At 39.1% G+C, this 27,712-nt stretch overlaps 1 protein-coding gene across 3 annotated transcripts; it reads right to left on the minus strand.

Moving 5' to 3' along the window:
• Positions 1–4,424: 4,424 nt before the first annotated feature.
• HMGN3 (high mobility group nucleosomal binding domain 3) lies at positions 4,425–27,712 on the minus strand. 3 transcript variants are annotated; one of them, XM_051778068.1, is made up of 6 exons: positions 27,499–27,712; positions 13,064–13,114; positions 9,411–9,440; positions 8,700–8,747; positions 6,293–6,365; positions 4,425–5,735 (listed from the first exon to the last, which is right to left on the minus strand). In XM_051778068.1, the coding sequence occupies exons 1-6, from the start codon at positions 27,511–27,513 to the stop codon at positions 5,722–5,724; spliced, it is 231 nt and encodes a 76-aa protein (XP_051634028.1). In that variant the 5' UTR covers positions 27,514–27,712; the 3' UTR covers positions 4,425–5,721. The 3 variants fall into 3 exon arrangements, with proteins under 3 accessions (XP_051634028.1, XP_051634027.1, XP_051634026.1); XM_051778067.1 differs by having other exon boundaries at positions 6,252–6,365; positions 27,499–27,683; XM_051778066.1 differs by lacking the exon at positions 4,425–5,735 and adding an exon at positions 5,742–6,135 and having other exon boundaries at positions 6,252–6,365; positions 27,499–27,690.

Here is a 27,712-nt window from a genome sequence, read left to right on the forward strand (position 1 = left end):
CCTCTCCTCTGGCTACTGAGGCCAAGCAACCCTCATCTTGTGCATGGCCACTCTATAAAGAAGTCTCAAAGCAATAGTAGAGGTGCTATGCTCACAAGGCCTTCCCCTGTCTCTCTATCTTCCATCTCACCTCAAAGGCTGGTATCTATTGCCACTGAGGTAGACAGCAGACTTCTCAGTAGCATCTTCATGCCAGACAGACTGCTTGATTTCCCTTATATTTAAACCTTCACTTACATAGTTCCCCCGGGGATAAAGCAGGCAAAGCTTCCTGAAAGACTCCAGGTCATCAACACAACCAGTAGTTATCCTGCAGGTGGAGATTTGGCACCGATACACAAATGATACTTAAGTGCAAAAATGCCCTCAAGGAAGTAACACCCCCCCCCTAAAATTACAAGATTTACCAGAAATGTATCCCAGAGGGAACAAAACAAGAACAGTGTACCTTCAGTAACTGGATTGTTGATAAAGGACCTGAGGGGAAAAAATAAATCTAGTGACATTCAAGGCTTGCTTACACATGCAAAGAATTTTTCTGTTTCTTTCACACATATTCCTAGAAAAATATTTCTCCTGTGTTGTGCAAGATGTCTTCATCCACACCCACCCACCCAGATTACAGGATCAGACTACTTCCCCTCCTGCCATGCTCAGCTCTGCCCCACCTCCCTCCAGATTGTCTTCCACAGAACATCATTACTGTGCAATCACTGCAGAGTATTCACACACCACTCCTGCACTCAGCCACCAGGAAACTTTCTTCCAACCTCACTGTGGGACAGCCCCCAGCTGCTGCAGTAGCAACACTCCTCCCTCTTGGGAATAACATGCAGTCATCTATAAAATGACTATGAACAGAATCACAAAAATTCTCCAGTACTGCTGCTCCTTTCTTATTCTCAATTATTCTAGATGCAACTGATATACATACATCACATGCTTCATCTCCAATGGTTATGAACCCCCTCATGTTAAAAGTTCGTATCTTCCAACTTCTTACAGAATATACCCAATATATACATCTATATATAACAGCAGAAGCCAGGAGGGTTGTGGTTTGGTTTTTAGAAATGAGATTTTTTTTTTTAATTCTTTTAAAGAAAGCTTCGAGTGCCCTTCAAGCTTCATCTCGGGTTGAGGCAAAAGTTATTGTTCTACAAGTTTTATTTTGCAAGGAACTACAGTTCCTACATTTTATATTCATTTTAGAAATAGACTGAGGACTTTGACAAGATCATTCTTTCCAGTCACTGCATTGTCATTTTAAATTATATTGCTTTCCATTAAATTGTTCATTATTTGAAGATTCATATCAGATAGCTTAGAACCTGAAATTGTTCAGTGTAAATTCAGTTTTTATGGGCTCCAAGTCTAAAATTTATTTCCGAATGAGAATCAAAGCAGTGATAAAACAATTTCTACAAGTTATACTATTGTAACATAAATGCAGCACTAAAATTAAGCACAATGGCCTCACACACTCAAGTTTATTTTTTGAGCATGAATTTAAATTACTAGCTTTATCCTTTTCAGGTACACAAATATAATTTTCCATTCATATTTGGAGGGAGGGACTAATTTGTATCAACAGACAAATTTGAAATGTAGTGTTAGTTATTTTTCAACAGAACTCACTTATAACTATTTTGAAGGTGCTTATTTTGCTGTACTAGTCAAACACCTGGTAGTCTCTGCCTGTTACATATGAACTACTTTATTGTTAATACTGTGGGTCACCACGAAAGGACTAATGTATCAAAACAGTTTACTTCTCATGTTGTCCTTTTTTTATGGGAAAACCATTAACTATTTCATTCTGATCTATTATAACTGTAGAATTGGACATTATAGAAGGCAGTTGCTGGCAATTTGGCAAGCCAATTTGGCTATAGCTAGCCAAATAACAGCTTTATGGCAAGTTCAGTTTCCAAATAAAGTAAAAAGTACGTTTATTACAGAGAAGAGCAGTGGCAAATTCTTGCCTTTACCAAAAATAATGGCACAGAACATTCTAGTGCATCTCCTGATCATTATGTATGCAGCAATTTAACCAGCAGTGAAAGTATTCTTCACAGTTAACTACAAATATGAGATAACAAACCTTAAGCCAGGAGGATGACAAAGTTCTTGCTATGCCAAACTTGTTTATAGACAGCCTCCTGTATCTTTGTGTGCTTTGATTTGCATTTAGAAGTTTACTGTCTCATTTAATATAAACAGACATAGTGGGCTAAATGGTTGCTTTAAATCTGATGGTAGTCATTGGCCCAGCACTATGCCAGATACAATGATACAAGTGAAAGTACAAGTCCAGTAAGGGAGCCAGGTCAAAAGCAATTAATTTAAAAGATACATAAGCTCCCATTTCAAATTATTTTCCTCTTTCTCATCTGATGACACCTTACCTTTATGGAATATAAAACAGCCACTTGTTTCTCAGTTCATAATCTCTTTATGGTTATATAAATTTTGTATAATTTCAGTAGAAATTTAATCAACATTGTGGTTGTTGAGGCTTGGTGTTGTGATGCATACCTTAGTTTGTAGGACTGCTTTGACTTTAAAATATGTACTCTCTTGAACATTTAAGTGATCTTATTTTTCCCTTCTAAAGGTACATTAAAAAAAAATCATTTGAGTATATAAAAACAACCCCCAAATCAACCCAAACAAAAAAAACCCTTTTCCTATTCCACTAGATATTTAACTTTCATGTTATTTACTCAAACAGGGGATCTTTATTGTCTTGCTAGTACTTTTCCCTATTTTTTCTTTTTGCAGTTATGAACAGACCAAATAACTCTCAAATTTTCAAGAGTTGAGCAAAATGTACCAAAACAACTTAATTTTCACTGCTGTTTAGCACAAGGGTTAATTTTCCATTAGCATTCCCGTTAAATGCTTGCATCTCATCTGCACTTCTCTGGTCAGAAAAAGCTGCCTTTGCCATTTGAAGAGACAAAATACCAAGCGTAACCTTGGGCTGACATATGCAATTAGCCCAAGGTCAGTCAACGACAGGGAAGTAGCAGAAAGTGACAACCAAGAGAAATTATATAAAGCTAAGGAAAGGGGAACCTATAACTACTCAAGACTAACTTTTTGATCATTCTTTAAGTCTTGTTTCTGATGTACCTGCCTTCTTTAAACTTAAAAAAAATGGTCTATCCTTACCCTTTTTTTTTTTTTTAATGTACCTTGAATTACCCACCTGTTACATCCCACAATACCACTTTCAGGGATCCCTCCAAAGCTTGTGTTCAAGTGTAGAGCAGCCAGTCATTAAATTCTAAAGATGCAAGTTTCTTTATGGCAAAGTTGCAGCACCTGGCACTTTCAAGTGCCACTTCACAACTAAACTACTTACATACTTCCTGAAGGCACTCTGTGGATCACCTACTGCCCATGAAGACTCTCACTACATACATCTGAATGTGTGACCAGAACTTGATGTGTTGTAGAACTTGATACAGTGCTTTGAAGATTTCTCTGAGAACTTGACAAGTAGAGAAAAAATACAGGAAAGCAACACATTTACAAAGCATTTTTAAAAAGGCAGGAATGTTAAGTGAATCAGCAGGATGTGTGCTTTACTACACTTCACCCAAGTGGATTTTCTGTTGTTTAATGCTTCAAAGGGAATTCTGGCATTGAGCTTAATCTCCTAATCTGGTTGAGACAACAGAATAATTTTGACCCAAAATTATTAGGTCAGGATATTGTGCCATTAGTTTAAGGACCAAACTTTTGCCCACTTTTTAGGCATTTAGTAAAGGGAGCTCTCCTAAAATAAGTCCAGAGAACTGTGTCTTCTGATGCTCATGCCCAGTTCAAGAACTCCGACTGCCTAGTCAGGTTAAGGCAATTAATGTCTTGGTGATCCAAACAAAATGATCAGAGTATACGCACACAGAGAGCAACAAAACCCCCATAAATCGACAAATGCTTAGAAACAGCACTTTGATGATCCTGTGAAAAAGTTCACACAGTTCAACTTCCCATGACTGCAGTTTCTAAACTGACAGACTTTCAACAGGGTCCATCAGAAAGCAAATCTGAAGTACTGTGTAGGACTACCAAATACACATAATTGAGTAACATTAAGGACTTCTCATTGGCTACAGGTTTTGTTACAGCCTTCTGCCTTCAACCACCAAAAGCAGAGAATTACTTTAAATTTTCTTCCACAACTGAGTTTATGCTGCAGAGAACAGCCTTCTCTTCTGTGGATGTAGCAAGCCTATCAAAAAAATGTACGTGACATTTATCTCAATGCAGGTCTTAACTCCTATTCTAGCTAGCATGTAGGGTTTTGGTAATCAAGTTTCAACTTTTAAGTGCAGATATGCTTGGCTTCTTTTCAGTTTTAATTAGAAAAGGCAATGAGAGATTTCTTCCCAAAGAATAAACAGAACACTAGGTCAGGCAACAGTCATTTATTTATCGACTTAAACAAGCAAAAGGTATCCTCAGATATAATGGCTACCACTTGAGCAATACAAATCAATGCTACTGAAGAACAGGGAACATCTTTTCTTTGACCCCTCCCATCCCAGAAGTAACAAATGAAATACCAGGGCCCCTAGAGAAAAGAGAAAGAGAAAAATCGTAAAAGGCGCTTAGAATGAGCTGTGGAGTTGAAACATGGACACTAAAAATCATTAGCTAATCTACCACATCATCACAATCACCTCAAAAATAACTTTCATTGTTCCATTTCTACCAGGTACCAAATATATAGCGCTGTTTAACAGCAATTTCAATGTATTAACAACTGTCCTCAGCTGAAGCAGAACAGTAATTACTATTTATATTAAATTTGAGGCTGCAGATAGAAAGAAAGGTTTCCACAGAGTACAGTGCAAGTTAATGAAAAGAGAATGGGGGAGAAACAAAGCTACTTTTAAATTATTGTATGTCTCTATCAAATGAGCAAATCATTCTGTATTGGTAACTCATCACAGACGCAATATCCTGACAGAGCACGGCAACTCTACTCACCCTGTGACAGTACACCCGATGAATGTATCTATGAAGAATGTATCTGTAAGTCCCTTAAGTTGTGGGCCACTGAAAATGCCAGTTTGCTACTCCTGCGTGGGTGGTTTTTAATCAGACATATGTGAAAAAAGCAAACAGACTGCATGCAAAACAACTGTTACTAAATCATTTAGTCTTCCTTATAACAGTCGAAGATATGAGTAAGGCATTCCTCAGATTTAGAGAAAACATTAGGAGGCTGTAGTTTTGCAGGCAAGGAGACCTTTTATTTTAATCCATTAAAAGAACCCAAAATAGTCAGCAGGTGGCCACATCTATCCATGTTTCATTAAAATCACATAAACCCTAAGTACAAAAGCACCACTGATTATTGCTCTAGAAAAACTGCATGAAAAATTCAAATACGCACAGTAAAAACATCACCATATGCACAAGACTTAATGTCTTAAAGCAAGTGTATGGAATGCTGATCCAATTTTACACATACCTTGCAATATTAAGTTGATATTTATATTACTTGGCAACAATGGGAATTTCTAAAAGCACTGTTATGAGAAGGGAAATGTTCATATACAGTTTAATATGTCAACTATCATAGTCCTAAAAAAATTAGCATTTACAAAATACTTGATAAAAATATCTTTTAAAAGTTGTCCAAGAGGTACATAAAATCAACCCAAAATTTTCATATTTCATTCGTTCTTGTCACCTACAGATTCAGTTTTCTGAGCCTGTGGAGAAGAAAGAAAGAAATTAAATTACTACAGTAAATTGCCATTATGCACCTAAATACCCAAACTATCCTTATCCCTTTGACATTTCTTACTTGCAACTGCTCAGGTTCAAACCTATGTCCACATGACATTTATGCAACTGGAACAGGTACAGTCACACACTTTTCTTAACTTATCGGTCCCAGCTTTTCAAAAGCAATACAAGCCTTACCTGTCAGCCTCCATGGTTCATACTGAAAAGCACCACACTACCACCTGTTTCTATTCACTGCATACATGCTGAATGCTCTACCGCACCCTTAACTTTCACTGTTTCAATCTGCCCTTTTACTGACAGTGTGCTGGGTGGGGCACCTCTGGATGTTGAAACACTAACAGTTGAGCGAGAGATGCGAATCTGCAATAACATTATGGGCAATAAAAAGAAACATTATGAAAATGCTAGCAATGTCTGAAAGGCTGAATAATTAAAAAACACTGATTCAATCAGCAAGAGGTATGTGTGGAAAGTACCTCTTCAGCTTTATTTTCACCATTTTCAGATGGTGTAGTACCTTCCTTTGCAGCTTCTTGCTTTTCATCCTTCTTCCCTTTAGCACCTTTGCTGCCCTTTGTTCCAGGTTCCTTCTGACAGAAGATTAAAAACATGGGTACAGACGTTGTATGAGTAGCCAGAACCCTACACCTTTATAAAAAAAAAACTTTTACATGAACTAAACAGCAAATCTTGGCAAGCTGCATGTGATGGACTAAAACAGAAAACCAGCTAAAGGCTACCTGGAAAATGTAAATCCACAGAAGTTATAGTGACTCTCAACATTTCTAGAAAACGGTGGTGTCTGCATCTTTAATGTTTCTCCTTATTTTTACAGGGATATAAAACCATATCAGACTACTCTGGTATTGCTGAGCTGTATTATACAGAGGTATATACAAGATATCTGTGTGAACAAATCCAATTACAGTACATTGAAAGCTTATTCAGTCAAGCAAAAACACCACACTGTTTGTGTAACAGCACTACATTTTCGATTAACATGAAATATTAAATTAGATTTTAAAAATTAAGCTTTTTTGTTGGCTGTCCTTTTGTTACTTTGATAACATCTATGATGGTAATACCATGTCAATGAAAGAACCAACCAACACACTAACGCGGCAAACACCGATAAAATTCCATCTGCAGCAACACAAAACAGAATTTATCAAAAGGATCTATTCTAACAGCTACAGTTTTATTTGGAGATTTGCTCTTAAACAATTCATATGTTGAAGTCTACTATTTTTCATAAATCCTTGCTCTACCTATTTATGTTTGCAATCTAAAGGTTAGTAGAGACATAAGTTAAGGATTTAAAGTGCAATGGGACAAAAATTTAAATGGTATTGCATTTAATATTTTACATTAGTATTTAAAGCAGTTCTGATAAACACTGGAGATCTTTCATAGGATCATTTGTTCTAAATTTTCCATGCAAAATAGCAATAGTAGTTGTGAACGGGGATACTAAGGTCTGTCTCCCTTCATTAACTACCTTTCCCCACTGATCCCCATAGAGGAGTGGGGCACTGGGGAGGGAATGCCAGTAATCCTAGTTCCAGGGCAGTCTGAATTACTTCTTCCACCCCTCAGCTTCAGTGTTACACAGCAGCTGTGGTGTATCATTTGGAAGCTTATTGGTGCTATGAGCATAGTCCTAACTCTGATCACCTACAGAAGAGCAAGCTAAGAAGTTGCCCTAGTAAATTCATAATGTGCAAGCTTTTAACACTAAAAATTATCTCAAATCTGTACCATATTTGGTTGTTTGCTAGCAGGTACAGAGTACACACTTCTGCTGATTTGTGTTTAGGACACGAAGATTAATGTGCTCCTTAAAATGTGATCCAGTTAGACTTTGGAAAAAAGAGATTATCATATTAAAGAGTTACTCAGAGTAATGTTGAGTCACCTGAAATGAATTTCAAACATCTCTCATCCAACTTAGACTGAGTCTGTAACACTGAGATCATCTCACATGTACTTGAAGCTACAGAAGCTACCACATTCCCTTCCTTATTAATTCTCTTTTTAAGAGGGGAGCAGGATGGACCTAGGAAGACTTTACTGGTAATTTAATTTGATAAATCACAAAGCATTCAAAGTCAGAGTTTTACTTTCACATACAGACTTTGTATTCTGGTACTTGCCCAACTGAGATGCCAATAAAAGGACTTGAAAAATGTAAGAGTGAGAAGTGCTAAACTCAGTTTACAACATGTGGGGTGGGTTTTTTTCTTCAATAAAGCAGTTGCTCTTATTTAACATCCCCCTTAGGCACAAATAAATCTACAGTTTCTGAAGTACATGATTTATATGCAGAAATCCTGAAAAGGTATTTCAGACACTAACAGGATTTTAATTTGACTGTAAATGGCCCAGAAAACCCAAACCATTCAATTTAAATATATTTAATTTCACCTTTAATTATAATTGTGCATTCTCAACAACAGTCAGGCTTCAAGAACAGATAAAAGTTTCTCACTACAAGAAAACTCTTGTCTAGAGTGTCTCTAGACAAGAAAACAGGATGGCACTGAGTAATCTCAAATCCTTTTGTAGAAATTACTAGGTCTCAGGTAGAACTTACTCAACCAAACCCGTACTTTTCAGGAAAGGTACAGGAAAGGTAAAAATTCTTCTTAAACTAACCATTCACTAAAAACTAACATGGTTTGCATATCAAACAGGCAAGACATTTTCTTTGGGCCAGTAATGAGGCCTGGAAGGGGTGGAACAAAAAGAAAAGAATGATCTAATCTATGGGTTTTTTCCAGCAAGGAGGGGCAGGGAGCTGCAGAGAGGGCAGGGAAGCCCATGCCTCAAAAAATGCTGTAAACTGAACTGTTTGCCATGCAAAGTAGTAGTATACTTGCTTACTATTGACTGCAATGATGGTAACTAAAGAGAAAGTTATTTACCTTTGTTGTTTTCCTTGGTTTAGGTTCAGGTTTTGGTGGGGCAGGTTTCTATAAAACATTTTTAGTTGCACAACGTGTTAGACACAATACCAAAAGTCAGTCAGCCACCTCCACACTCAGCTTGTCCCCACCCCACAGCTTCCCTTACTTCCTGCTCAGTAGTATGAATCTAGAAAAAGCTAGAAAAGCCTTTATGCACAAATGCACCTCATCTCTATTCACAGCTGTTTGTATTAGCTCACTTATCTAGAAAAGAAAAGTAATTTGGGGGTCATTCTAAGAGTAAAATGTGGAGATTAGTAGTAACTATTAAAAAAAACAAAAGCCACAAACGATCAGCTATGTCCTAACAGAGAAGAGGAACTAAAACCAAATACTAGCAATGGCATCAAATGAAGTCCATGAAAGACAGCTCTTTCTCCTTCCCAGAAAAGTAGCTGCATTTCCACAATTGACATCAGCCTGCAAAATGATACAAAGTCAATACCGCACCCAAAAGACAGTGTTGCATTGAGATGGGGAAATACATCTTTTGTCAGAACAACCTGAAACCTGAAGCCAAGGAAACATAGATAACTTCAGTGCTAGAGTTCTTAAACACCCCTCAGCAAGAATAAAAATTGAATCAAGGAAAACGTAACAAACCTGTTCGGTCTGAGAAACTGTAAGTGCCTAGAAAAGAATATACCAAGAGGTGCTCTACATACTTACAGCTGACAGTCTTGCTGATCGCCTTGTGGGCTACAAGAAAAAAAAAAAAGAAAACATTTTTATAGGCTCACAGCAAAAAGTATCTAAAGTGATATAGTATCAGTCATTTCAGGAGGACAGCGTAAAATATGCCTCTACCAAAATAAGTGTCTATTGCCAAGCACCATTTGCATCTTCCTCACTTTGGACACTCAAAATTTTAAATGGACAAAGTGACGTGAAAATTAGAAATTAAAGTTCAGAAATTATAACATCTAAATCTCCATACAATTAAATACTTCACACACACATCCTTTTATAAGTACTTCTGAGTCCCTTTCTGCTCTATGAAAGGTTCACAAATACCTTAACTACCTGTGCACAGAACTCTCAACCTTCCTCATACATACTCAGAATTATGTTTCTAGAATCTAGCAGATGTTACTTGTAATAGTGGGTACAAATACCATCTGATTAACAGCTGAATGAAGTTAACGTCCTTCTCTAGAGCCTATCAGAGTGCTAAAATTTCAAAATACGAAACTAAGTCCTTCCACTTCCTCAGTTCCCTACACACTCAGTCTGAGTCCAGGTGCACAAAGACAGCTGCAGGATCAGAGGGAGAAATTATCTTTTCTATTTAAACACAATTCTGAAAAGGAAAGAATCAAGCCAGATATTCTGTTTCTCTCCAGCTTAATCACTTCAAGACACTTTCCTTACTAGATTTTATTTCAGTGTCATAAATTTATTACTGCAGTTAGGTTTTAGAAGTAGTTGTCAGCTCTTTAGTTTGTTCACAGTATTTTTGTATTAATTAAAATAGATTAACCAAGTTACAAAGTAGGGTTATTAAACTGAGTTAAAGTTTGGTTTGTGTCATAAAACTGGAATCACACCTGTAGCCAAAATCAAGGGACAACTCAACTGCAACAAATATCTAACATAACACAGCTTAAAAAATTAATCTAAAATATCAACTTAATTACATATTAAGCATTTAATTTGAGCTGGAAAAATATGGCTCCACACACCCTGCAACAGGAAAAAGCTATGTTAATATCTGAAGAAAGCAGTAACTTTATTCATTGGAGGCATTTAAGTATTCTTAGTGGAAAGCAGTAGTGAATAGTTCAAATCTGCATCCAGCAAAATAGAATTCCTGTCAAGAACCACCTAAAGATATTTTCAGCTATGAAATATTTATGCATCATTAACAAAAAAAAAAAAGGTAAACCTCTCTTCTTGGCAATTTAGAATATCAACTGCCTGTTAGCAGCCTAGCCTATTTTACAACAGGTTAAACAAAGCATTTCAGCTGGTCAGGTAATGAAAGAACTCCTAGTGCAAGGTATTGTCTTTTACAAATCTGCTTTCTTAACCAATGATTTCTATCCCTCAGGTTTTAGGAACTGAAATGCTTTGTTAGCATCTATTTTTTAAAGGATAATATGTTGGTTTATATAAATTATAATTGTCTCCCATATCTCCCAACTCTTCCTGACTGTTCCATGACTAGTTTCACAGCAGGCTTTTTTGCCATAAGAAAGTCAGCATAAACCAGAAGTTCTTAAAAAAGCCTGGCAGCTAAGTACTCTCATTTGGAGTTTGTATCTATTTTGTGTTATTTGAGTATAAGGAGGGAACTAGAGCCAAGTCAGCAACGATCACATTTTAATGTTCTTTGGGAATCTTTGTCCCCCTCCAAACAGCTGTACTAACCCAGACACTAGCAACTCACCCAACAGTCCGTTTGACACTGGCCCACCAGCAAACATCTACAGAAGAGTCTGTGAAAAGGAGCAGACAGAACAACACCCTGCACTCTCCTGCTGAACCAGATCCTGGCTATCTAAAGTTGCCAACTTTCCAACCTGGATATCATATACACATCATGTGTTTAAATAGTCCCTAAGAGTTATTTTCTCCACAAATCTGTCTAATAACCTAGTACTCATTTACACTTTCAGTTTGCATAACATGCTGTGACACTGAGTTCCATAATGGGATTATGATTTGTGTGGAAAAGAAAAAGCAAAACCTTACCGCTCCACTGTCTTTCCTTTAAACTTCTTGCCTCTTACTTTCATTAGATTCTTCTTGTTTACAGGTTTCATGAGTAGTAATTCCCTAATTGCCTTTCTCTGTGTTACTAATTATTTTATCACAACTCCATTATATAAAAGATCAAGAATCCTAGAAAAACTGTGTTGTTTGTTTTTTTAGTTTTGGTTGTTTGCCTTTTTTTAAAAGCTGCTCTGCATCCTCTGTTTGTCCCCCTGTACTGGGTATCCTTTTAATTTTATCATGGCCTCTATCAGGAGAACTCCATTTAGTAGTCCCGTATCTGAGAATGCAACAAATTAATCTACATTGATGCTTATTCTGTCCTCTAGTATTTTTTCCTATTTTCTAGTTATTTTCTATTTAGAACTATTGACATTTTCTAGTAACTATTCATTATGATTTTACAATCTCTCCCCCAATTAACAGCTGATCTGGTGACCACCACTGTCTTCCCCTCCCTCCATGTATTAATTTGCACTTCTCCACACTGAATTGCTCTTGATATTTTATCACTTATTTACCAGTGACATAAAGCCGTCTCATCCCCTCTCAATTCTGACTATCCTAGTATTTTTTGCAAGCTCCAGCAAACTTTACCATTTCTCTAGTAACTCTTCTCCTAGAAATCATTAATGAATATATTCAGCAGCACAAGCCCAAACATAAATCCTTCCAATACTTCACTGACAAATCTCCTCCATTATGAAAATTAACTACCACTTCTCCATTCTCTTCTCAAAAGTTGATCTGTTACAAATTCTTGGGAAAATCTTCCCTTTAATTCATGCTACCTTAGTTTCCTTAAGAATCTCTCGGGAAGCCTTATAAAAAATTTTCTTGTCAAGCAAGTAAACTACAGAGCATGTCAATAGTTTACCTGCTATTTTCCTGTTCAAATATGCTTACAAGTAGAGCAGTTAATTGTTAATTCATTTGAATATTCACCCATTCTTTTCAAGATCCTGATTTAACTTTTTCTGCCACAAAAGATGAAAACCTAAGAAAACAAATTCTCATAACTCTCTGTTTTTTTACTACAGGCTGTGACAAATAAACTAGCAAACTTACTGTAGACATCAAAGTATCACCACATCTCTCCTTGCCTTCTCTGGCAAAATTTACTGTGTCCTTAAACAAACTCAGTTAAAGAAACCACACAAATGTGTCAGCTGCTCCAGTTTAGAGTCTAGTACCTTAATTCAATACACCCTTCCATCAGTCACTTAAGCTAAGAATAGTTTTGAAGTAGACTGTCTGAGGTGGGTGCATTAGGCCTCTTCTGCCAATCCACTAAAGACAGAGCAACAATTTCAGGCAGTAACACCCTACACTATTGCCACAAGATCCACCAGAGCTTGTCTATCAAAGCCCTACACGTTTCTGAAATTTATTTGGTGTACTAATAAGTTCTATAAATCCTCAGTATGCCAAAACTAAATTATGTCAGATAGGGTAAAAATGTAGTCTATTGTCATTATTCCCACTGAAAACACCTCAACAGAAGTGCCAGAGAAACACATAATCTTCTGATGTGCAAGACTGCAGGGGTCCAGTTAAATAATTCCATGCCAAAATAAATTTAGTTATATCTCTATATATATACTTGCCTCTTGTTTAGTTACTTTTGCTGCATCCTTGCCTTCAGCACCCTCTGGAGACTGAAAGAAAATATTAAGTCAGTGTTTTCATTACAGACTTAAAAGCGTGCAGGCAACAGCAAAACAAAGATTATGGTGAAGACTGTTCTTTCAATATATTGCAACAACTTAAAGAAGCCTGACAAAGTTGCATTAGTATTTACAAGCAGCATTGTACCAAAACCAGTCTTGATTTTCCAAGCAAGAACCTGAGGACAGAACACCAGGTACATACATATTGTAACACACACCTCCCTCAGTGGGCCCTCTAGCCAATTAACTAAAGCATCCGCAGGCTCCAGTGGGAGTTCCATCTTATCAGCTGTTGGAAGCACAACAGTATGAACTGGAAATCTGAGGCTCTATGAAGGCTTTTGAAATCCCCAAGAAAATGAACACATTTCTTCCCAAATACAAACTTAACCAGTTATGAGATGTGATGAGATGAACTAAAAAAAGCATAGCATTACTGAAATGAATGATTTATTTACCTCATTTACTCCTTTTTCATCTCAGCCCCACTCAGCTGGAAGTTTTAAAAGTATCTGTCCCTCATATCTCACCTCCTCCATCAGAAGAGCAAAAATTAGTAAAACACTGATACATTGACAGGAAAACTAGGGACAACATGTTTCTTCTCAAGAACAAAGCATCAACCTGAGCATTTTAACACTAGTCTTCCAGAGGTACTAGAGAAAGGTTAATTAAATTACAGCAGGTGAGGAGCCGGTGACATCAAGCTTCTGTCTTTTGTTTACCACTCAAGATGTATTACTTCATATTTTGCAAATACCTGGGTTTCCACCTAGGAGCAAGCTATTCATGGATAAATAGCAAGCAGCAGCAGTTAGAGGAGAACTACAAGAACAACACATGTTTCAAAAAGGTATTTAACAGGTAGCAGAGAAGGCAATTTGGTTGTTGTTTTGTTTTTCAATCACTAAGGAAGCTGGCTAGTTATCTTTTCTTGTGTCTCTCCATTTCAGTCTTAACCTAAACTTCCTCACAGATTTTGACACGGAATTTCTTTGAGTTATACAGTTATGGTTTAGAGCAGAGAAAAAGACCAGCTACTTTGCAGCAGTTGACCACTGCCTTCTCCTGGCATTGGGCTCTTATCATACTTACAGATAGACATCCCCCCACCAGGGAATAAAATGTGCCTTTGTTACTATGCACTCTCCCGACTGAAAGGAATCTTGCCACAAGAGCAGCTGCTTTAAAAAAAGCAGGGGACTGATCATCTAAGTAGCTTGAAAACAGCAGGAAGTTAAGCAGCACAGCACAGCGCAGAGCAACTCAGAATAGCAACAGAGTCAGGCATCCAAAATGGAGACTGACTGCTCCCGGTGCTACTGCAGCCTCACCAGTCACCTGCAGGATTCTTTCAGACTTGCATTTCTAAGAGCCTTTCAATCTGGTTACTAAAGAGTTGCTACAGCTTGATGGTCTGATGCTGGGAGCCTCAAAAGTCATAAAGAAAACAAAAACAAGTAGTTTCACGTTCACTGTCAGTAGAGCCTTGTTTCCTAGAACTTCAGCTCGCGATACAAGACATGCTCTGGGCACAACTTTTCTGGGTACAACTTTCCTGTAGTCCATGAATTCGTAATACCTGTTTCTCCCGTATGAATATTCTTGAGTCTAACGAACTTGTGCTGCACCCCTTCCCTGAGAGGGAACTCAAATAGCATCCTTCACGTCCTGGGCACCTAGTTATATAGAAGTTCTCTGAGATTTTATAACCTTTTCCTCACAGTAGTCAAGAGACTTAAGATCTACAGCGGCAGGGACAGAAGGACAGCATGACTCATTTTCTTCAGAAGCCAAGCTAAAAAACTCATCATAAACTGAATTAAACTGACTGACACTCCACAATCAGGCTGTTTTACCCTGCTTCATTTCTAGGAATCACAGAGCTTTGAGACAGGGCTAAACTATCCCAGGATGGCACTGCCACACAGCAATAGCCTTGCAGTAATTGCCCAGGAGCAAACCCTCAGTCTGCAATACTGCATAGTTAACGCACAGTAATTTACCCCATTCTATTTAGCACTAATGAAGGAGAAGTCTCCTACATTTCTGATAGACATGGCAGTCTGATTTTAGATGCCAGTACGATTGCTTGACAACATACAAAAAAAAGCTGCTCATGGGGCTAACTGTAGGGGAAAAAAATTGTATTAAAAATACTCTGTGCAACCACAACATCTGTGTACTAACTAATATGGATATATTACACAACATACTTAAGTTAACTAATTAATTAGCTCAGCATTCCCTCTCAAGTTAGAAAATCCAACAGCAATTCTGAAGGGCACAACTTTCTCCATGGAGGGATATGCACAGTAATAATTTCAGCGGTGCGAATAAGCAGCAAGGGGTCCTGACATGCTCTAATTTCCATTTCAGACCTGCTCCTCCTCTCTGCAATCACTATGAGTCCAGGCATTTGAAGGCTGCACTCATCCTCCAGGGCCTTGGCTCCCCAGTATGCTGGCAGAGATGCACGGGAGGCCTTGTCACGAGTAAGGTAATTGATCCAGCTGAAAAATAGCCTGCTGCTTAAACAAATGTATAAATATTATAATATATATACAAATTATAAATATATAGTCTTCCCTGCTCCGGCAGAATCATTTTACTGCACAGCTGCACAAACAATTGAGCCAGTACAACAGACAAGAATGAAGTGGCATGGGGTAGCTGCAGGCAGCCTGGGATTCCATCTATTCTATCTACTTCAGCTAATAGACACACACACAAAAAAATATGTATGTCAGATATGGCTACAGTATACTTGTTAAAAGACGAATAGAAACTTATTTTCCCTTCTATGAGTTCTGCTTAGACATTCCAATGAGTCCCAGCTGATATGGTTCTTCATACTAATTTTTGCAGTACTTTTTCCTTTCCCTAGGGAAAAGAGAGATTTATACATGAATGGATTTGCACCAAGCATAGTTCTCAAAGAACTTGGCATGCCAAAAACTCAGATTGTCTGCACTACTATCTGAAGTCACAGTACTTTTATGTAGATACCACTAAAACCTTAGAAGTCCTTGCTCCTAACGCTTCCACAGGAACACTTTCCCCTGTCTTATGTCCAAGTGACAAAGTACTGAAGGACATCTGGTTTCAAAGCAACCAAACGTACTGAGTAACCCATCCCCTTGGCACATTTTCCCACATGACACAATTCCAGGGCTCACCATGTTTCACAAGACACCCCAGTCGCATTAAAATGCACCCTGGATACTGTGCCTCACATCATAAACTAGTCAGGAGCAGGAGTGTCCACACTGCAAGTTTTGTGGAGCAAAATCAAAGACCAATACAAGCACTGAATCATTTGACAAGGGCAGGACTCCAGCCTCAGTAATTCTTCAGCTGTACTCCATCACATGCTTGTATTACTCTCATAAAGCAGTCCCTATAGGCCTGCTGCGCCTGCTACCGTATGGATGCCTACAAGACATAAGACATAAAATAAAAAAGCAAATAAGGACACAGATAAGAGTGATATTTTTTTCCACAGAGGAACGCACAGGAAAGAAGATGACTGGCTACCTCTAAATATGCTTTTGACATTTAAACCACTAACAAGTTTTTGGCTGAGGTGACCACACAGTGTGTCATATCTCAATTAGCACTACACATTGGCAAAAAGATTGTAAATTAAGCTGAAACTAAGCTTTGTAAGATCTGTTAGAGCTGCATAACTTTCAAACCACAAGACTAATCTGGAAAGTTGTCTACCAGTGTTCGGCTTTTTTTAATTATTAATTGATTTTCCCCCATCTCTTTTTAAGAATAACCTAGAAAATTATTTTGAGTGGATTGGGAAAAAAAAGGAAGATTAATATATTATAGAGAACGTTAAAAAACACCCAAAGGAATATTAACATTGAGCTTACTTGTATATACAGCTCTTGCATTTCACCAGCTGAAAAGTATACATAAGAAACAGTGTTTCCACACACCAAGGCAATACTGCAGTATCTGCAATGCCAACATCATTACAGAACTGTTAAGCTGAAAACAGATAACTGTTTTAAGGAAACATTTAATAGAACATACAGGTAAATTTCCTTTTTTTTATTGTTCTTAAGGCTGGGTTACCTCGTAGAGATGCACCACAAAAAACCCACAAAGCTTCAGTTTTTTCTAATCAAAACCCTGAAATACAACCACGATGCAATGAGAGTACAGTAACCCAAAGAAGTGAAGTCCTTGATGTTTGTTTGAGAGATCCAAAGAAACATGTTTGAACTTGCAATGTCCAGCTTCTGGATAAATATTTTGTTTGTACTATAATGAATGGACTGCACTATTACAAAGGAGCACATTAAAAAGCATGAAGAATGAGAACACAAGCACATGAGAAGTAACGGTCAGCAGAAGGTCGGTATAAAATTAAATAGATTGTTTATTCTCCGAAGGATCTTATTACTAACCGAAACTCAACACCTTGGCTCTGATGGGACAGAAATTAGTCCTTTCATACCCACAAGAAAAAAAAACAAACTAGATGCAAATTTTACTCTAACTACCACGTTAAGAAGTTAGAAAGGCAAAAAGCCCTAACTGTCCTAGCACATGAGCATTGTGAACAGCATTTCCTCCCTTTACAAGCTGGTTCAGCCACATCTTAATATACTGCCTGCAAGGGGATTTGCCTGTAGATTTCCTGGTGCACTGTTGCAGCTGCAATTTCCATGATGTAATGCTTTGGTCATTCCTCCAACTATTTATTTCACCGACCAAAATAAGGTAAAAGCTTGCAAGAAAAACCACATTGCAAGAAAAGATGTATCAAGTCCCAAGTCTTTTTCAGAGTTTACTGCACTATTTTCCAAAAATTTTTCCACTCCTCATTTCCCTTTGAGTAGAACTCTGCATTAGAGCAAATTTAAATCAATAAAAGGTGTCCCCATACATGCTACATCTTCTAATTATTTGTCTTCAGAGCAGCTCTGAATTTTGTGCTAGTTCATAAATGTAATTAAAATGCTATTTACTTCTTGGTTTAGATCAATGACAACTACATGTCAACTAATTTAACACCAACCAACTCCTGCAACACTGTTCTAACCATTGTTTCCTAATTTAGCTCCCTCAGCATCTTATCATTAACCTCTGCTTATAACTAGTTCTCTGATCTGTTTTCGGTGGATAGAACAGTGTTCTCTGTCGAGCCAATGTGAATTAACTTTTCAAGTAAAATTAATTTCCTCTAATAAATATTTTAAGAAAAAGGTATTCTTCCTACTACACCCTTTCATTTCTTTTTTCTACCAATCTGATCCTGGATGGGGAAAAAATATGCATGCTGCTATTCAAAAAAACCCAACAAAGTAATTCTCTCAGAACCAGGAGGGAATAAATCTGTTTAGTGGTTGGATTTCTTTAATACGTATCTGAAATTATCTGTCTTCCTCTCTTCCAAGAAATACGAGGTTGATTTTTTTGTACATACATGTAAATATGTACTTCACAAAAAAAAAAAAAAAAAAAATCAAACAATCCTAACATTGCTTAAGTATTTGTTCTTTAACTATATAATATTTTAATATTTTTGTTAAGAATTATTACAATGAAATATTATACAATGTAGTTTTGAGAATTTAAATCCCTTCATTTACATCTATTAAAAGCAGAAGACTTAAATTTCTAATTCTTTGGGGGAGAATGTCAAGATCATAAAGCTCTGGAAAGACGAATGCTACTTAAAAGTTTAAATATAAAGACAAGCATTAATATCCCTGGAATTAATATGCTAATTGCATGTTAATAGAGAAAAATCAGGGAAAACACTTCCTGACCAAAGTCTTCACTTTTGTTTAGAGATGCAAGCCAAACAGAGCGACTCATTGGCATGCATTGCATTTTCAAAAAATATATAGAAAATAAGACTACAAATAGCCTGTAAAAACAGAATAAGTAGGTTCAGAAAATGCATTTTATTAAATTCCTTCATTTTGACAGGTGACTTCTGTGAGCTTTATGCTCTTCCAGACAAAACAGAAAAGACAGTAACCAAGTTAGGACCGGGGTATTTCTAGATAACCAAAACCAGAAAGAATAAATGCTTTTCCAGAAGAGGAAATTCCTTCATTGTAGATTGAAGTTTTGCTATTCCCACTGAAAAGAGGTCAAAGATTGACCAATATAATTGAAAATGCATTTATATTTGATGGGACATTTCAAAAAAATCTCACAACTGTTTTGGCTTTTATTTTTCCTTCCCAGTTTCTCTTCCCTGTAGTCAGTTTTTTGAATACATCATCTTCCACCTATAGTAGAGTGAAGAAATAAGAGCAGTTTCTAGAGGCTCAGATTTTAAAAAAAAACAGCATTGTAATTTAAAATTAGTCAGACAGTTCCCTTTCCAGACAGCGAAGTAATCAGCTGCATTTTGAAAAATACAGATCAACCATGGGAGCAGTGAGCACAGTGCATTTGAAATTGTTCAGTTTCCCTTGAACACCAGACATGAAAATTCAGCTAGGTAGTAAGTAAATTCTTGTCTCTATATTTGCTTAACCATTTTACTGCCACCCTAAAAAGGCAGATTCAAAAAATATGATGGATGAAATTCAGCCCCTAATATTATTTCTCTGATCTTTCAAAGCTGATGACAGTTCTGCAAGTGAGATGAAGCTGCTCAACTCATCCAAGTCTATGCACAGAGGCAGGTTTTAAAACCTTAAAGATTAGGTTCCAAACTCTGTATGTAAATAGAACTGATCAGATCTGCAAAGTAAAACTAGCATAAGGTTCTTCTGAAAAAAAATATTTTATCTAAAGATTTTATCTAGAGATTACATTTAGATAACTACTTTCAGTAACAACTGATTCCCAAAAATAGCCACCTCTAACAAACAAAAATACGCTGAAGGACTGAAGAAGGTAAATAATTCCTCTTCTCACAGAGAACATTACTGTGATAAAACCACAATACTCTAGAAAAAGGACTTTTGTTGTTGTTTCAACTAACTGGTGCTAGAAAACATCAAACCTTTGAGATGATGATAGCAGGTACCAAAGCCACAGCTGGGACAAAGCCTTAAATACACCCATCTCTGACATCCCAATAATAATTATTACAGCTGTGGTTAACAGGAGTATTGCTCTACTGTATCAGCCAGAATGAAGAGCTTCACAGACAACCTAAATGCAGCTTCCAGAGAAGAATAAAGCAGTATGTCTCCAAGAGGGTACAGGTGGGATAAGGAAGAAACGATGCAGCAGAAACAAAGGATGTTTTCCTACTACAAACCGAGCACGAACACCTCTCCTCAATTCTGCTTGAGAGGAACAAAACCCTGCAGAGGTAAAAATGTCCTTAGACTTTGATTTCCAAGTATGGAAGCACTCTCTGCTACTATTAACTCGGACAGGATTAAGTCAATGGAGAAAGCTAGGTGGGATGAGCAACATACCCAACCGTCCCAATAAAGCTGGTGTTGATGGGAACATTCAGAATTCTCTTATGCAGACAGATTCCAAAGTTCTTAGGGAACACAGCACTTTGTATTTGCAGCTTTCACTGTTACCAAGTACACCCACTCTTTACTATGGGAAGACAGGAACTGTATCTCCAAGTTACAGCAGCAATTAATTGAAAACTGGTAGCTTCCAAAGACATCAAGGAGGGGAAAAAAAAAAAAAACAAAAATAAAAACCAAGCCAGATGCCTTCTCCTGCCCCCAGTGCTGCAAGGACACAATTTGAACACTAAGTTGTTCTGATTATTCTAATGAATTAAGGAATACTCCTCTAGAAACTCTAAGTTAGGGACAATCAAATCAAAGATGAATGTCTGGTTACTGCTAGGAAGAGTTCTGCTCTTCCCCACCTAATCATTCCTGTCAATAAGCCAGCTTAACTCTTTGTGCCATGAGAAACTAGATCAGCAGAGAGGTCTGGCCAAAAACTACCTCAAAAAAATACGATATCCTACAGGTTAAATCAGAATAAGGACAGGAACGAGCATCTGGAATTGCTTCTTCTGGCCTGTATATGCCAGCTTGAAATTATCAGTTGAACTACAATCCAAACTGTGAAGTTCCACACTGCCAATTTTGCTGACAATAAAATTGGTATAAGAGCATCTTACTTCTGTGTGCAGTCAGTAGCTCATTCCCAGCCCTGCTGCCTTCTAATAGGTTACCACACATTTGTTGTGCCACTGTGCAGCATCTCTAACTTGGAGCAGTAAAATGATCCAGGATTTAAAAAAAACCTCCAACTCACATTCAAACCTGTTCAGTAGACAAGCTTTAAGAGAGTGAGGGCCTGAAACGTAAGTACAGCACATTAAATCATCTTTTTGGCTACTGGACCATGGGATAAATCATGTGCTAGCTTAGTGCAGTTCAAGAACTGAAAATAAATGGTGGCCATTATGATCCTACAAAGTGCTAACTTTCCAGAGAAATCTCTGGACCTGGTTTAGTTACACTCTACACAAAAGATAATGCTACAATCCTGTCAAGCAAAATTCAACTTCATACAATTTCTCTAAAGGAATGATATACCCTGGAACATATCATGCCTATACACTGCTGCTGCTTAGGTATTGAACAGTAGAGAAAGTGAAGCTTTTCAAGTAACACAGAAGAAAAGCAGCCTTAAACTAAATAGCATGTACCTGCTACATTCCATTTACACACAGGGCTTTTTACTTTTTAAACTTAACAATACCAATACTCTTGCATACAAAACAGTATTGCCCACATTGGAGCACTGAACTACCATACATAAAACGATTACAAGTGCACAGTTAGTGCTGAACTCAGAGGTGAAGACTTACAAAGTAGACTGTACTTTGTACTGCTGTAGACTGTACTACTAACAACACCTCATCAGATATAATGCTTCAAGTGCCCAAGAAGCATGAAGAATGATTTTTAACCAATAAATTAGTGAAAATCTAAGAATTTTTAGGTTTCCCATTCATTAAGTCCAACATATTTCTGTGTAGTCTAAGAAAAAAATTTATATACATTGCCATCAATTCCTAATGAATCAGAGTTTTACAGACTTGCATAAAGTTATCAGAAATGTTTTAGATCATTAAATCCTTGGTCAATGAACTTTTAATCTCCATAACTAAATAACAGCAACAACAACATTAATAATAGCGGCTAAAATTACACAATTATTTCTTTCTAAGCTGAAGTGCCTCTAAGATAAAACATGGACATGTACTTGCTGCATGTATTTAATAGCCCTGTAAACATCATTTATTGCTATGTGGCACAGCAGCATTGCTCAAGCATGTTTTTTCTACAGTGTCACTCAACATTGCTACACTGTATTGTATCTAAGCATACCATGCACAGATAAATGTCTGTAGTTTTTTCTGCCTAATTTTTCTATGAAAGATGTAGATCCTTTGAGTCAGCCTGGTCAACTGACTTAGTTGGCTTTCTTCGAGTTTTCAGTTGCTTTTAAACACACCAAGGTTTAAAATTCTCAATAGTTAAAAATCCAGTACAAATGGTACAATTTCTAAAATTCTAATAGACAAAACATTGTTATCCCTTCTATTAGAAGGCTTCTGCAATCTTTTAAGATGCTCTAGCACATCTATTCTCTTTGCCTTGCTCAAATGTTAAATGCATCTCTGCATAGCAATTGTTTTACCTGTCCCTGCAAAGGATGCTGAAGGTAGAAGTCCACCTGAGGACTCTGCTGACCTGTTAGGTAGAAATTTGTCAAAATCAGGGCTATCAGTGACAGATGCAATGAAGGTCATCTTCTGTTGTTGCCTAGCCTGTTTTCCAGTAGTTACTGAGTGGCCTAGGAGTGGTCAAGAGAGTGGAAAGAGAAACTGCCTTTTCAGAGCTCTGACTTTTGCTTTCAGTTCTCATGGACAGGGAGAAAGGACTAAACAGCATGAAACACAGGGGGAGTTCAAGTGAAAGTCTGGAGAAAGAAGTGGGACAAAATAGGAGTAGGGAGAAGGCACTAGCCAAGACATCTGGATCAGGTACTGGCTCCCTTTTCCTTTCTATTCCATAATCACCTACAGAGTGTGAAATGAAATACAGAACCTCACTGCTAACAGTGTTCCTTATTGTATTCTCTGCTACAGAGCAAGAGCTTCCAACCCCATTGACAAAACAACTTATTGGGAAAGTGTGGGCCCCCATAGCATCACTGGAGCTTCTTTTCTGCCAGATAGCTTCAAAATTAACAGAACATTACAAAAAACCCACTATGTTACATATAGTACGTTTAATTGACATGGACTGAATCACAGTAGGAGTATCAAAACATGGAAAGGGACATGGAATGGAGCTGAACGGCACTTGAGTATGCTTTGTACTGCTGCATCATGAACAAAAACTCACCTGCTACTCTTTGCAGAGGATCTAGACTTCATTCCACAGACCAAAGAACAACAGCAGGATCATTCAGAGCTGCAGCAAAAAGAGCTGTCACCTGCAGGACCTCAGCTTCATTAGTTAATTGTTTGATCACATACAAGTTGCTCCAATAAAAATTTTAGAGAACATGTTACTATTGCAAGTTCCCCAGTTTCTATGTACACACCACAAAGGAAGAAGACAAATTTGGTGAAGTAACAACAAATGCACCACTGAAAAGTGCAGGTGGTGCTTATTAGGGGGAATAAAACATCAGGACAGTCATCTTAACTTGAGAATCCAAGATAGAGACCATTCCGACAACTCAGTAATTTACTTCTGTGCCCCATCTCTCCTACTAGTGGATAAGGAACAACATTTCTCTTTGAATATTCATGATACTTCAGAAATACAAACTCAAACATGCAGAAGAATTTTGCAAAGAGAACTCAGTTTAGGTCCAGACAAAAAAAGCGTAAGTGGAATTTAACAGCTCTCAGTTAGTACATATAAGAACACTCACTTAAGCCTAAAGACTAGAAAATATATTGACTAGAGACCTGGCTGGCAAAACAACTAGTAAGAGTGTCACAAAAAAACCCATCATGTGATCAGGTAACTAGAAATGCACTATGATAGGATAATCATTGAATATGGTACCTTCTAACTTCTGCTAAAGAAGCAGCGTTACAAGCAAAATATTCAGCTTTTTTTTTCCTGCAGTAAATAGAACCAACTAGTACCTCTGACTTTAAAGAAAGTGAATTTGCATAATGGAACAGGAACCTGCCACAGATGTTCTCTACTGTATCTTCATAGCATCAACAATACTGCAAACTACATTCCTAACTACATGGAGCTACCTAATAACCTACTGAAATGGCTAATTAGAACACAATATTTTTTTTACTTGCTCTGAAACAATGGCAATATTCAAAGATGTCACACTAAAAACAACAAAAAAAAGATGGCTTAAGAAGTTGCATTTAGTCCACACGTCTGATTCCTCTCCAAGCATTTTCAAAACAAGTGCAAGTGGTGTTGCATAGATTCAGAGATTCAGAATAAAGAATAAGTTGGGTCATTCTGGAGTGCAATTCCAACTAACAGACAGGCTCCCCATCCAATACCGGACAAGCCACCACTTGACCTACTAACATCCCTCAGAGATGGTGCACATTCTACATCAAGAGGCCAAATGCTGTTCAACTTGATGGATGCTTATGCACATGGGTGTATGTGACCATACTATGATTCTCCTTGTCATCAGGTACAGAATGGTTCTTCATCCTTTTATGGATAACACTGGGATATTTTTACTGGGGCTGTTTCAAGGTCAAGGAGTTTTTCACTATGATCCAAGAGCTAATTCCAGAAAGACAAGTGACAAAACAAAACACCCCAACCCATTTCAAGGCGTTCGTTCCTATCAATACCACAACAAGCATTCTGGTTTATCCCACACTGGCATGCCACTCTTCTTGTGAAAGGCCATGTGCACACCACAACATTTTATTACGACAGACGAAGGGTGCAGAAATCTGACAGGAGCAGCCCAGAGTTCAACACCTTTTTGCTTCAGCACAGTATTTAACACCACCTCAACACACAGTCAGTTTTTCCTTTCCTCTGTGACCCTCAAGCAATGAGCAATGATATCCAAATAGCCTAGGCCACAGCCCTCTAGAGAAACAGAGACAGCCCACATCATTTTCTTCATAATATTCACAATGAACATAAGGCCAGGGAATCGGCCACTGACTTGAGTCTACATAGAGATTAAAAACATCAGAGATGAAAAGCAAAGCAAACAAAAAAGAACCAGCCAGTTTACATAACTAAGGATACACAAAAATAGATACAGGTGAATTTAAACCCTTTTTGCAATATTATTTATTTACCCTCTGTGAAAATTTCTCATTTTGACTTTTGATGTTTATTTCCTCATAAAATTTTCAGTGCTACAAGCCTTGTTATAAGTTAGAAGAATTGACTATTAAATGCATGTGATGGGTTTGTCCTCTGTGTTGAAGCTGACTGACGTAATTATTCAGCTACTGTTGTATCATGAACTTCTCACTCTATGGATGTTATTCTGGAATAAAATTGACTATTGTAAAATACTTATAGCAATTCTACTTTTCTAAAAAAGTAAAGCCACTAATCACACACTTTTCCTGGAACCCACTTCATACATAATCTTAAAATGTAAATGTTTACCCATACAATACTAAGTAAAATAAAATTTACTGCACCATTAAAATTTGTTTCCATTGCTCTGATCCCACGCGCAATGATTTTATTACTTTTATTGTGGTCTTCTAGAAAGGAAACATGTTCTCCTGCACTTTCTACTCAAAGATGGTTTCTCTTATAAAACATTTCACAACAAACCACAAAAACCTACAGGAGTGTCTTTAACTCCACTTACGAAGGACAGCCTGAAACATCTCTAGTGCAAGAACGCAGAAGGGCAAAGGAAACAGGGCAGGAAGTTAAGAAAGTTTCAAAAGTTGTGGAGAGTCCTACTGACACAGGCTAATTTTCAACTTTTTCTTGATGACAAGCAATGGCAATAAAAGCATGGAAACACACAGTGGTGAAGTAACAGTAGAGCAGGAGGAAAAACCGCCCAACGCTCACTGACTTCAAGCCCCGTTATTCCAATAAGGGCGGTCAACCCCATGGCTGTATCCATTTTCAGAACCAGAATCAGGTCCTTAACTATGAATTAAATAATCCAGTTGCATACTTGACAAGTTGACATTTTGATACCTCCCATAAGCAATAAGCACAGGACAAAAAGTAAACACTGAGTTACCTGGAAGGCATCATCTACCTGTAACTTTATTAAAACAGATTTGAGCCCCAGCCCAGATATGGTGTATTAGGAGGTCATAGGTGACATTTGGGACAAACACAAATTGCTTTGCTTTGGTTGACCTAGTTAAAATTAAAGGACTGCAGCTATCATTTTTTGTCATAGCATGCATTAGTGTCAAGTCTCTCGTTACACTCTTAGCGCCTGCAGAAGGCGGGTAGTAAGTCCTCGGCGAGGATCTCCGGCAGCACGGCCTCCCTCGGCCGCCCACCCCCGGAGCCAAAACAGCGGCGGGAGGGGGCCGGCTGCCACCGTCCAGGCTCAGCCCGCCTCCTGCCAGCGCCGGAGCGCTCCCGGCGGCCGCGCCGCCAAGGCTCCGGGCTCCAGCAGGCACGGGAGGGATAGAAAAACCCCCACGCCACCGAGCCCGGCCGCCGAAGGACCGCCCAAGTTTCTCTCCCCTGGGGAAGGCGGTCTCACAGCCGGCTCCCTCCCGAGGAGGCTGCCCGCCCCGAGGTGCCCGGACGGCGGCGGGGGCCCCGCACCCCGCCATGGCTCCCCCGGCGCGGCGGGGGCCGCGGGCACTCCCTCGGGAGGCGCCGCCCCCCGCCCCCGGGGGCCCTGCCCGGATGGGCGCTGGAGTTGGTACATACGGGTCTGCCGCGGGAGGCGAGGAGAAGGGTGTAGTTTGTTTTAAACATGGCTTGCCTCTCCCCTCCTCCCTTTTACCTCGGAGCCATCACTCCGGCGCGGCGGGAACAGGCGGCGGCGGGATCCGGCCGCTAAGGGTGGGGGCGGCCCCCTCCCCGCCGCGACGCCGGAGTTTGGGAGCAGGAAACTCCTCCCGCCGGGGCCGGGGGCGAAGCCGCAGCTGCTGCGGCGCTTCTCCCCGGCGGGGGAGGAGGAAGAGAGGAGGGAGGTGGGGGCTGGAGTTGTGATCGCCACTTTACCCCCCGGGGAGGGGGCGACACCGCCCCGCGCGGCACCGGGGAAGTAAACAGGCGGCGGGGCGGGGTGGAGGGGGCTTGCAACAGGCAGCAAAATGCCCAAGCTCGGGAGCCATCCGCGAGCTCCGACACGGAGCGGCGGCGGGAGAGCGGCGGGCGCTCCCGGCCCCTGATGCGCGTTTCGCCCACCGGCCGCCGCTCGGGCCCCCGAACCCGCCCGGGGGAGGCAGGACCCGCCGCACGCCCGGGGCGCCTCACCTTTCTCTTCGGCATAATGTCCCTGCTCCGGGCCGCCAAAGTAAAGCGACCGAAAGAAGCTCCGGCAGAAGCGCGGGATCCGCCCGGTGGTGGCGGTGGCGGCGGCAGCGGCGACACCGGCGTAGCTGGTGCCCGCAGCTGTGCCCGCGCCCGGTGCCCGCCGCGCCGCCCCGCCGCCCCCGGCGCCCCGGCAGCCCCCGCCGCCAGCGCCCGC

Source organism: Manacus candei, unplaced genomic scaffold (assembly GCF_025592945.1).
Source record: "Manacus candei isolate 608988 ecotype Guabito, Panama unplaced genomic scaffold, ASM2559294v1 h1tg000011l, whole genome shotgun sequence".
In the NCBI taxonomy this organism is placed as follows: Eukaryota; Metazoa; Chordata; class Aves; order Passeriformes; family Pipridae; genus Manacus; species Manacus candei.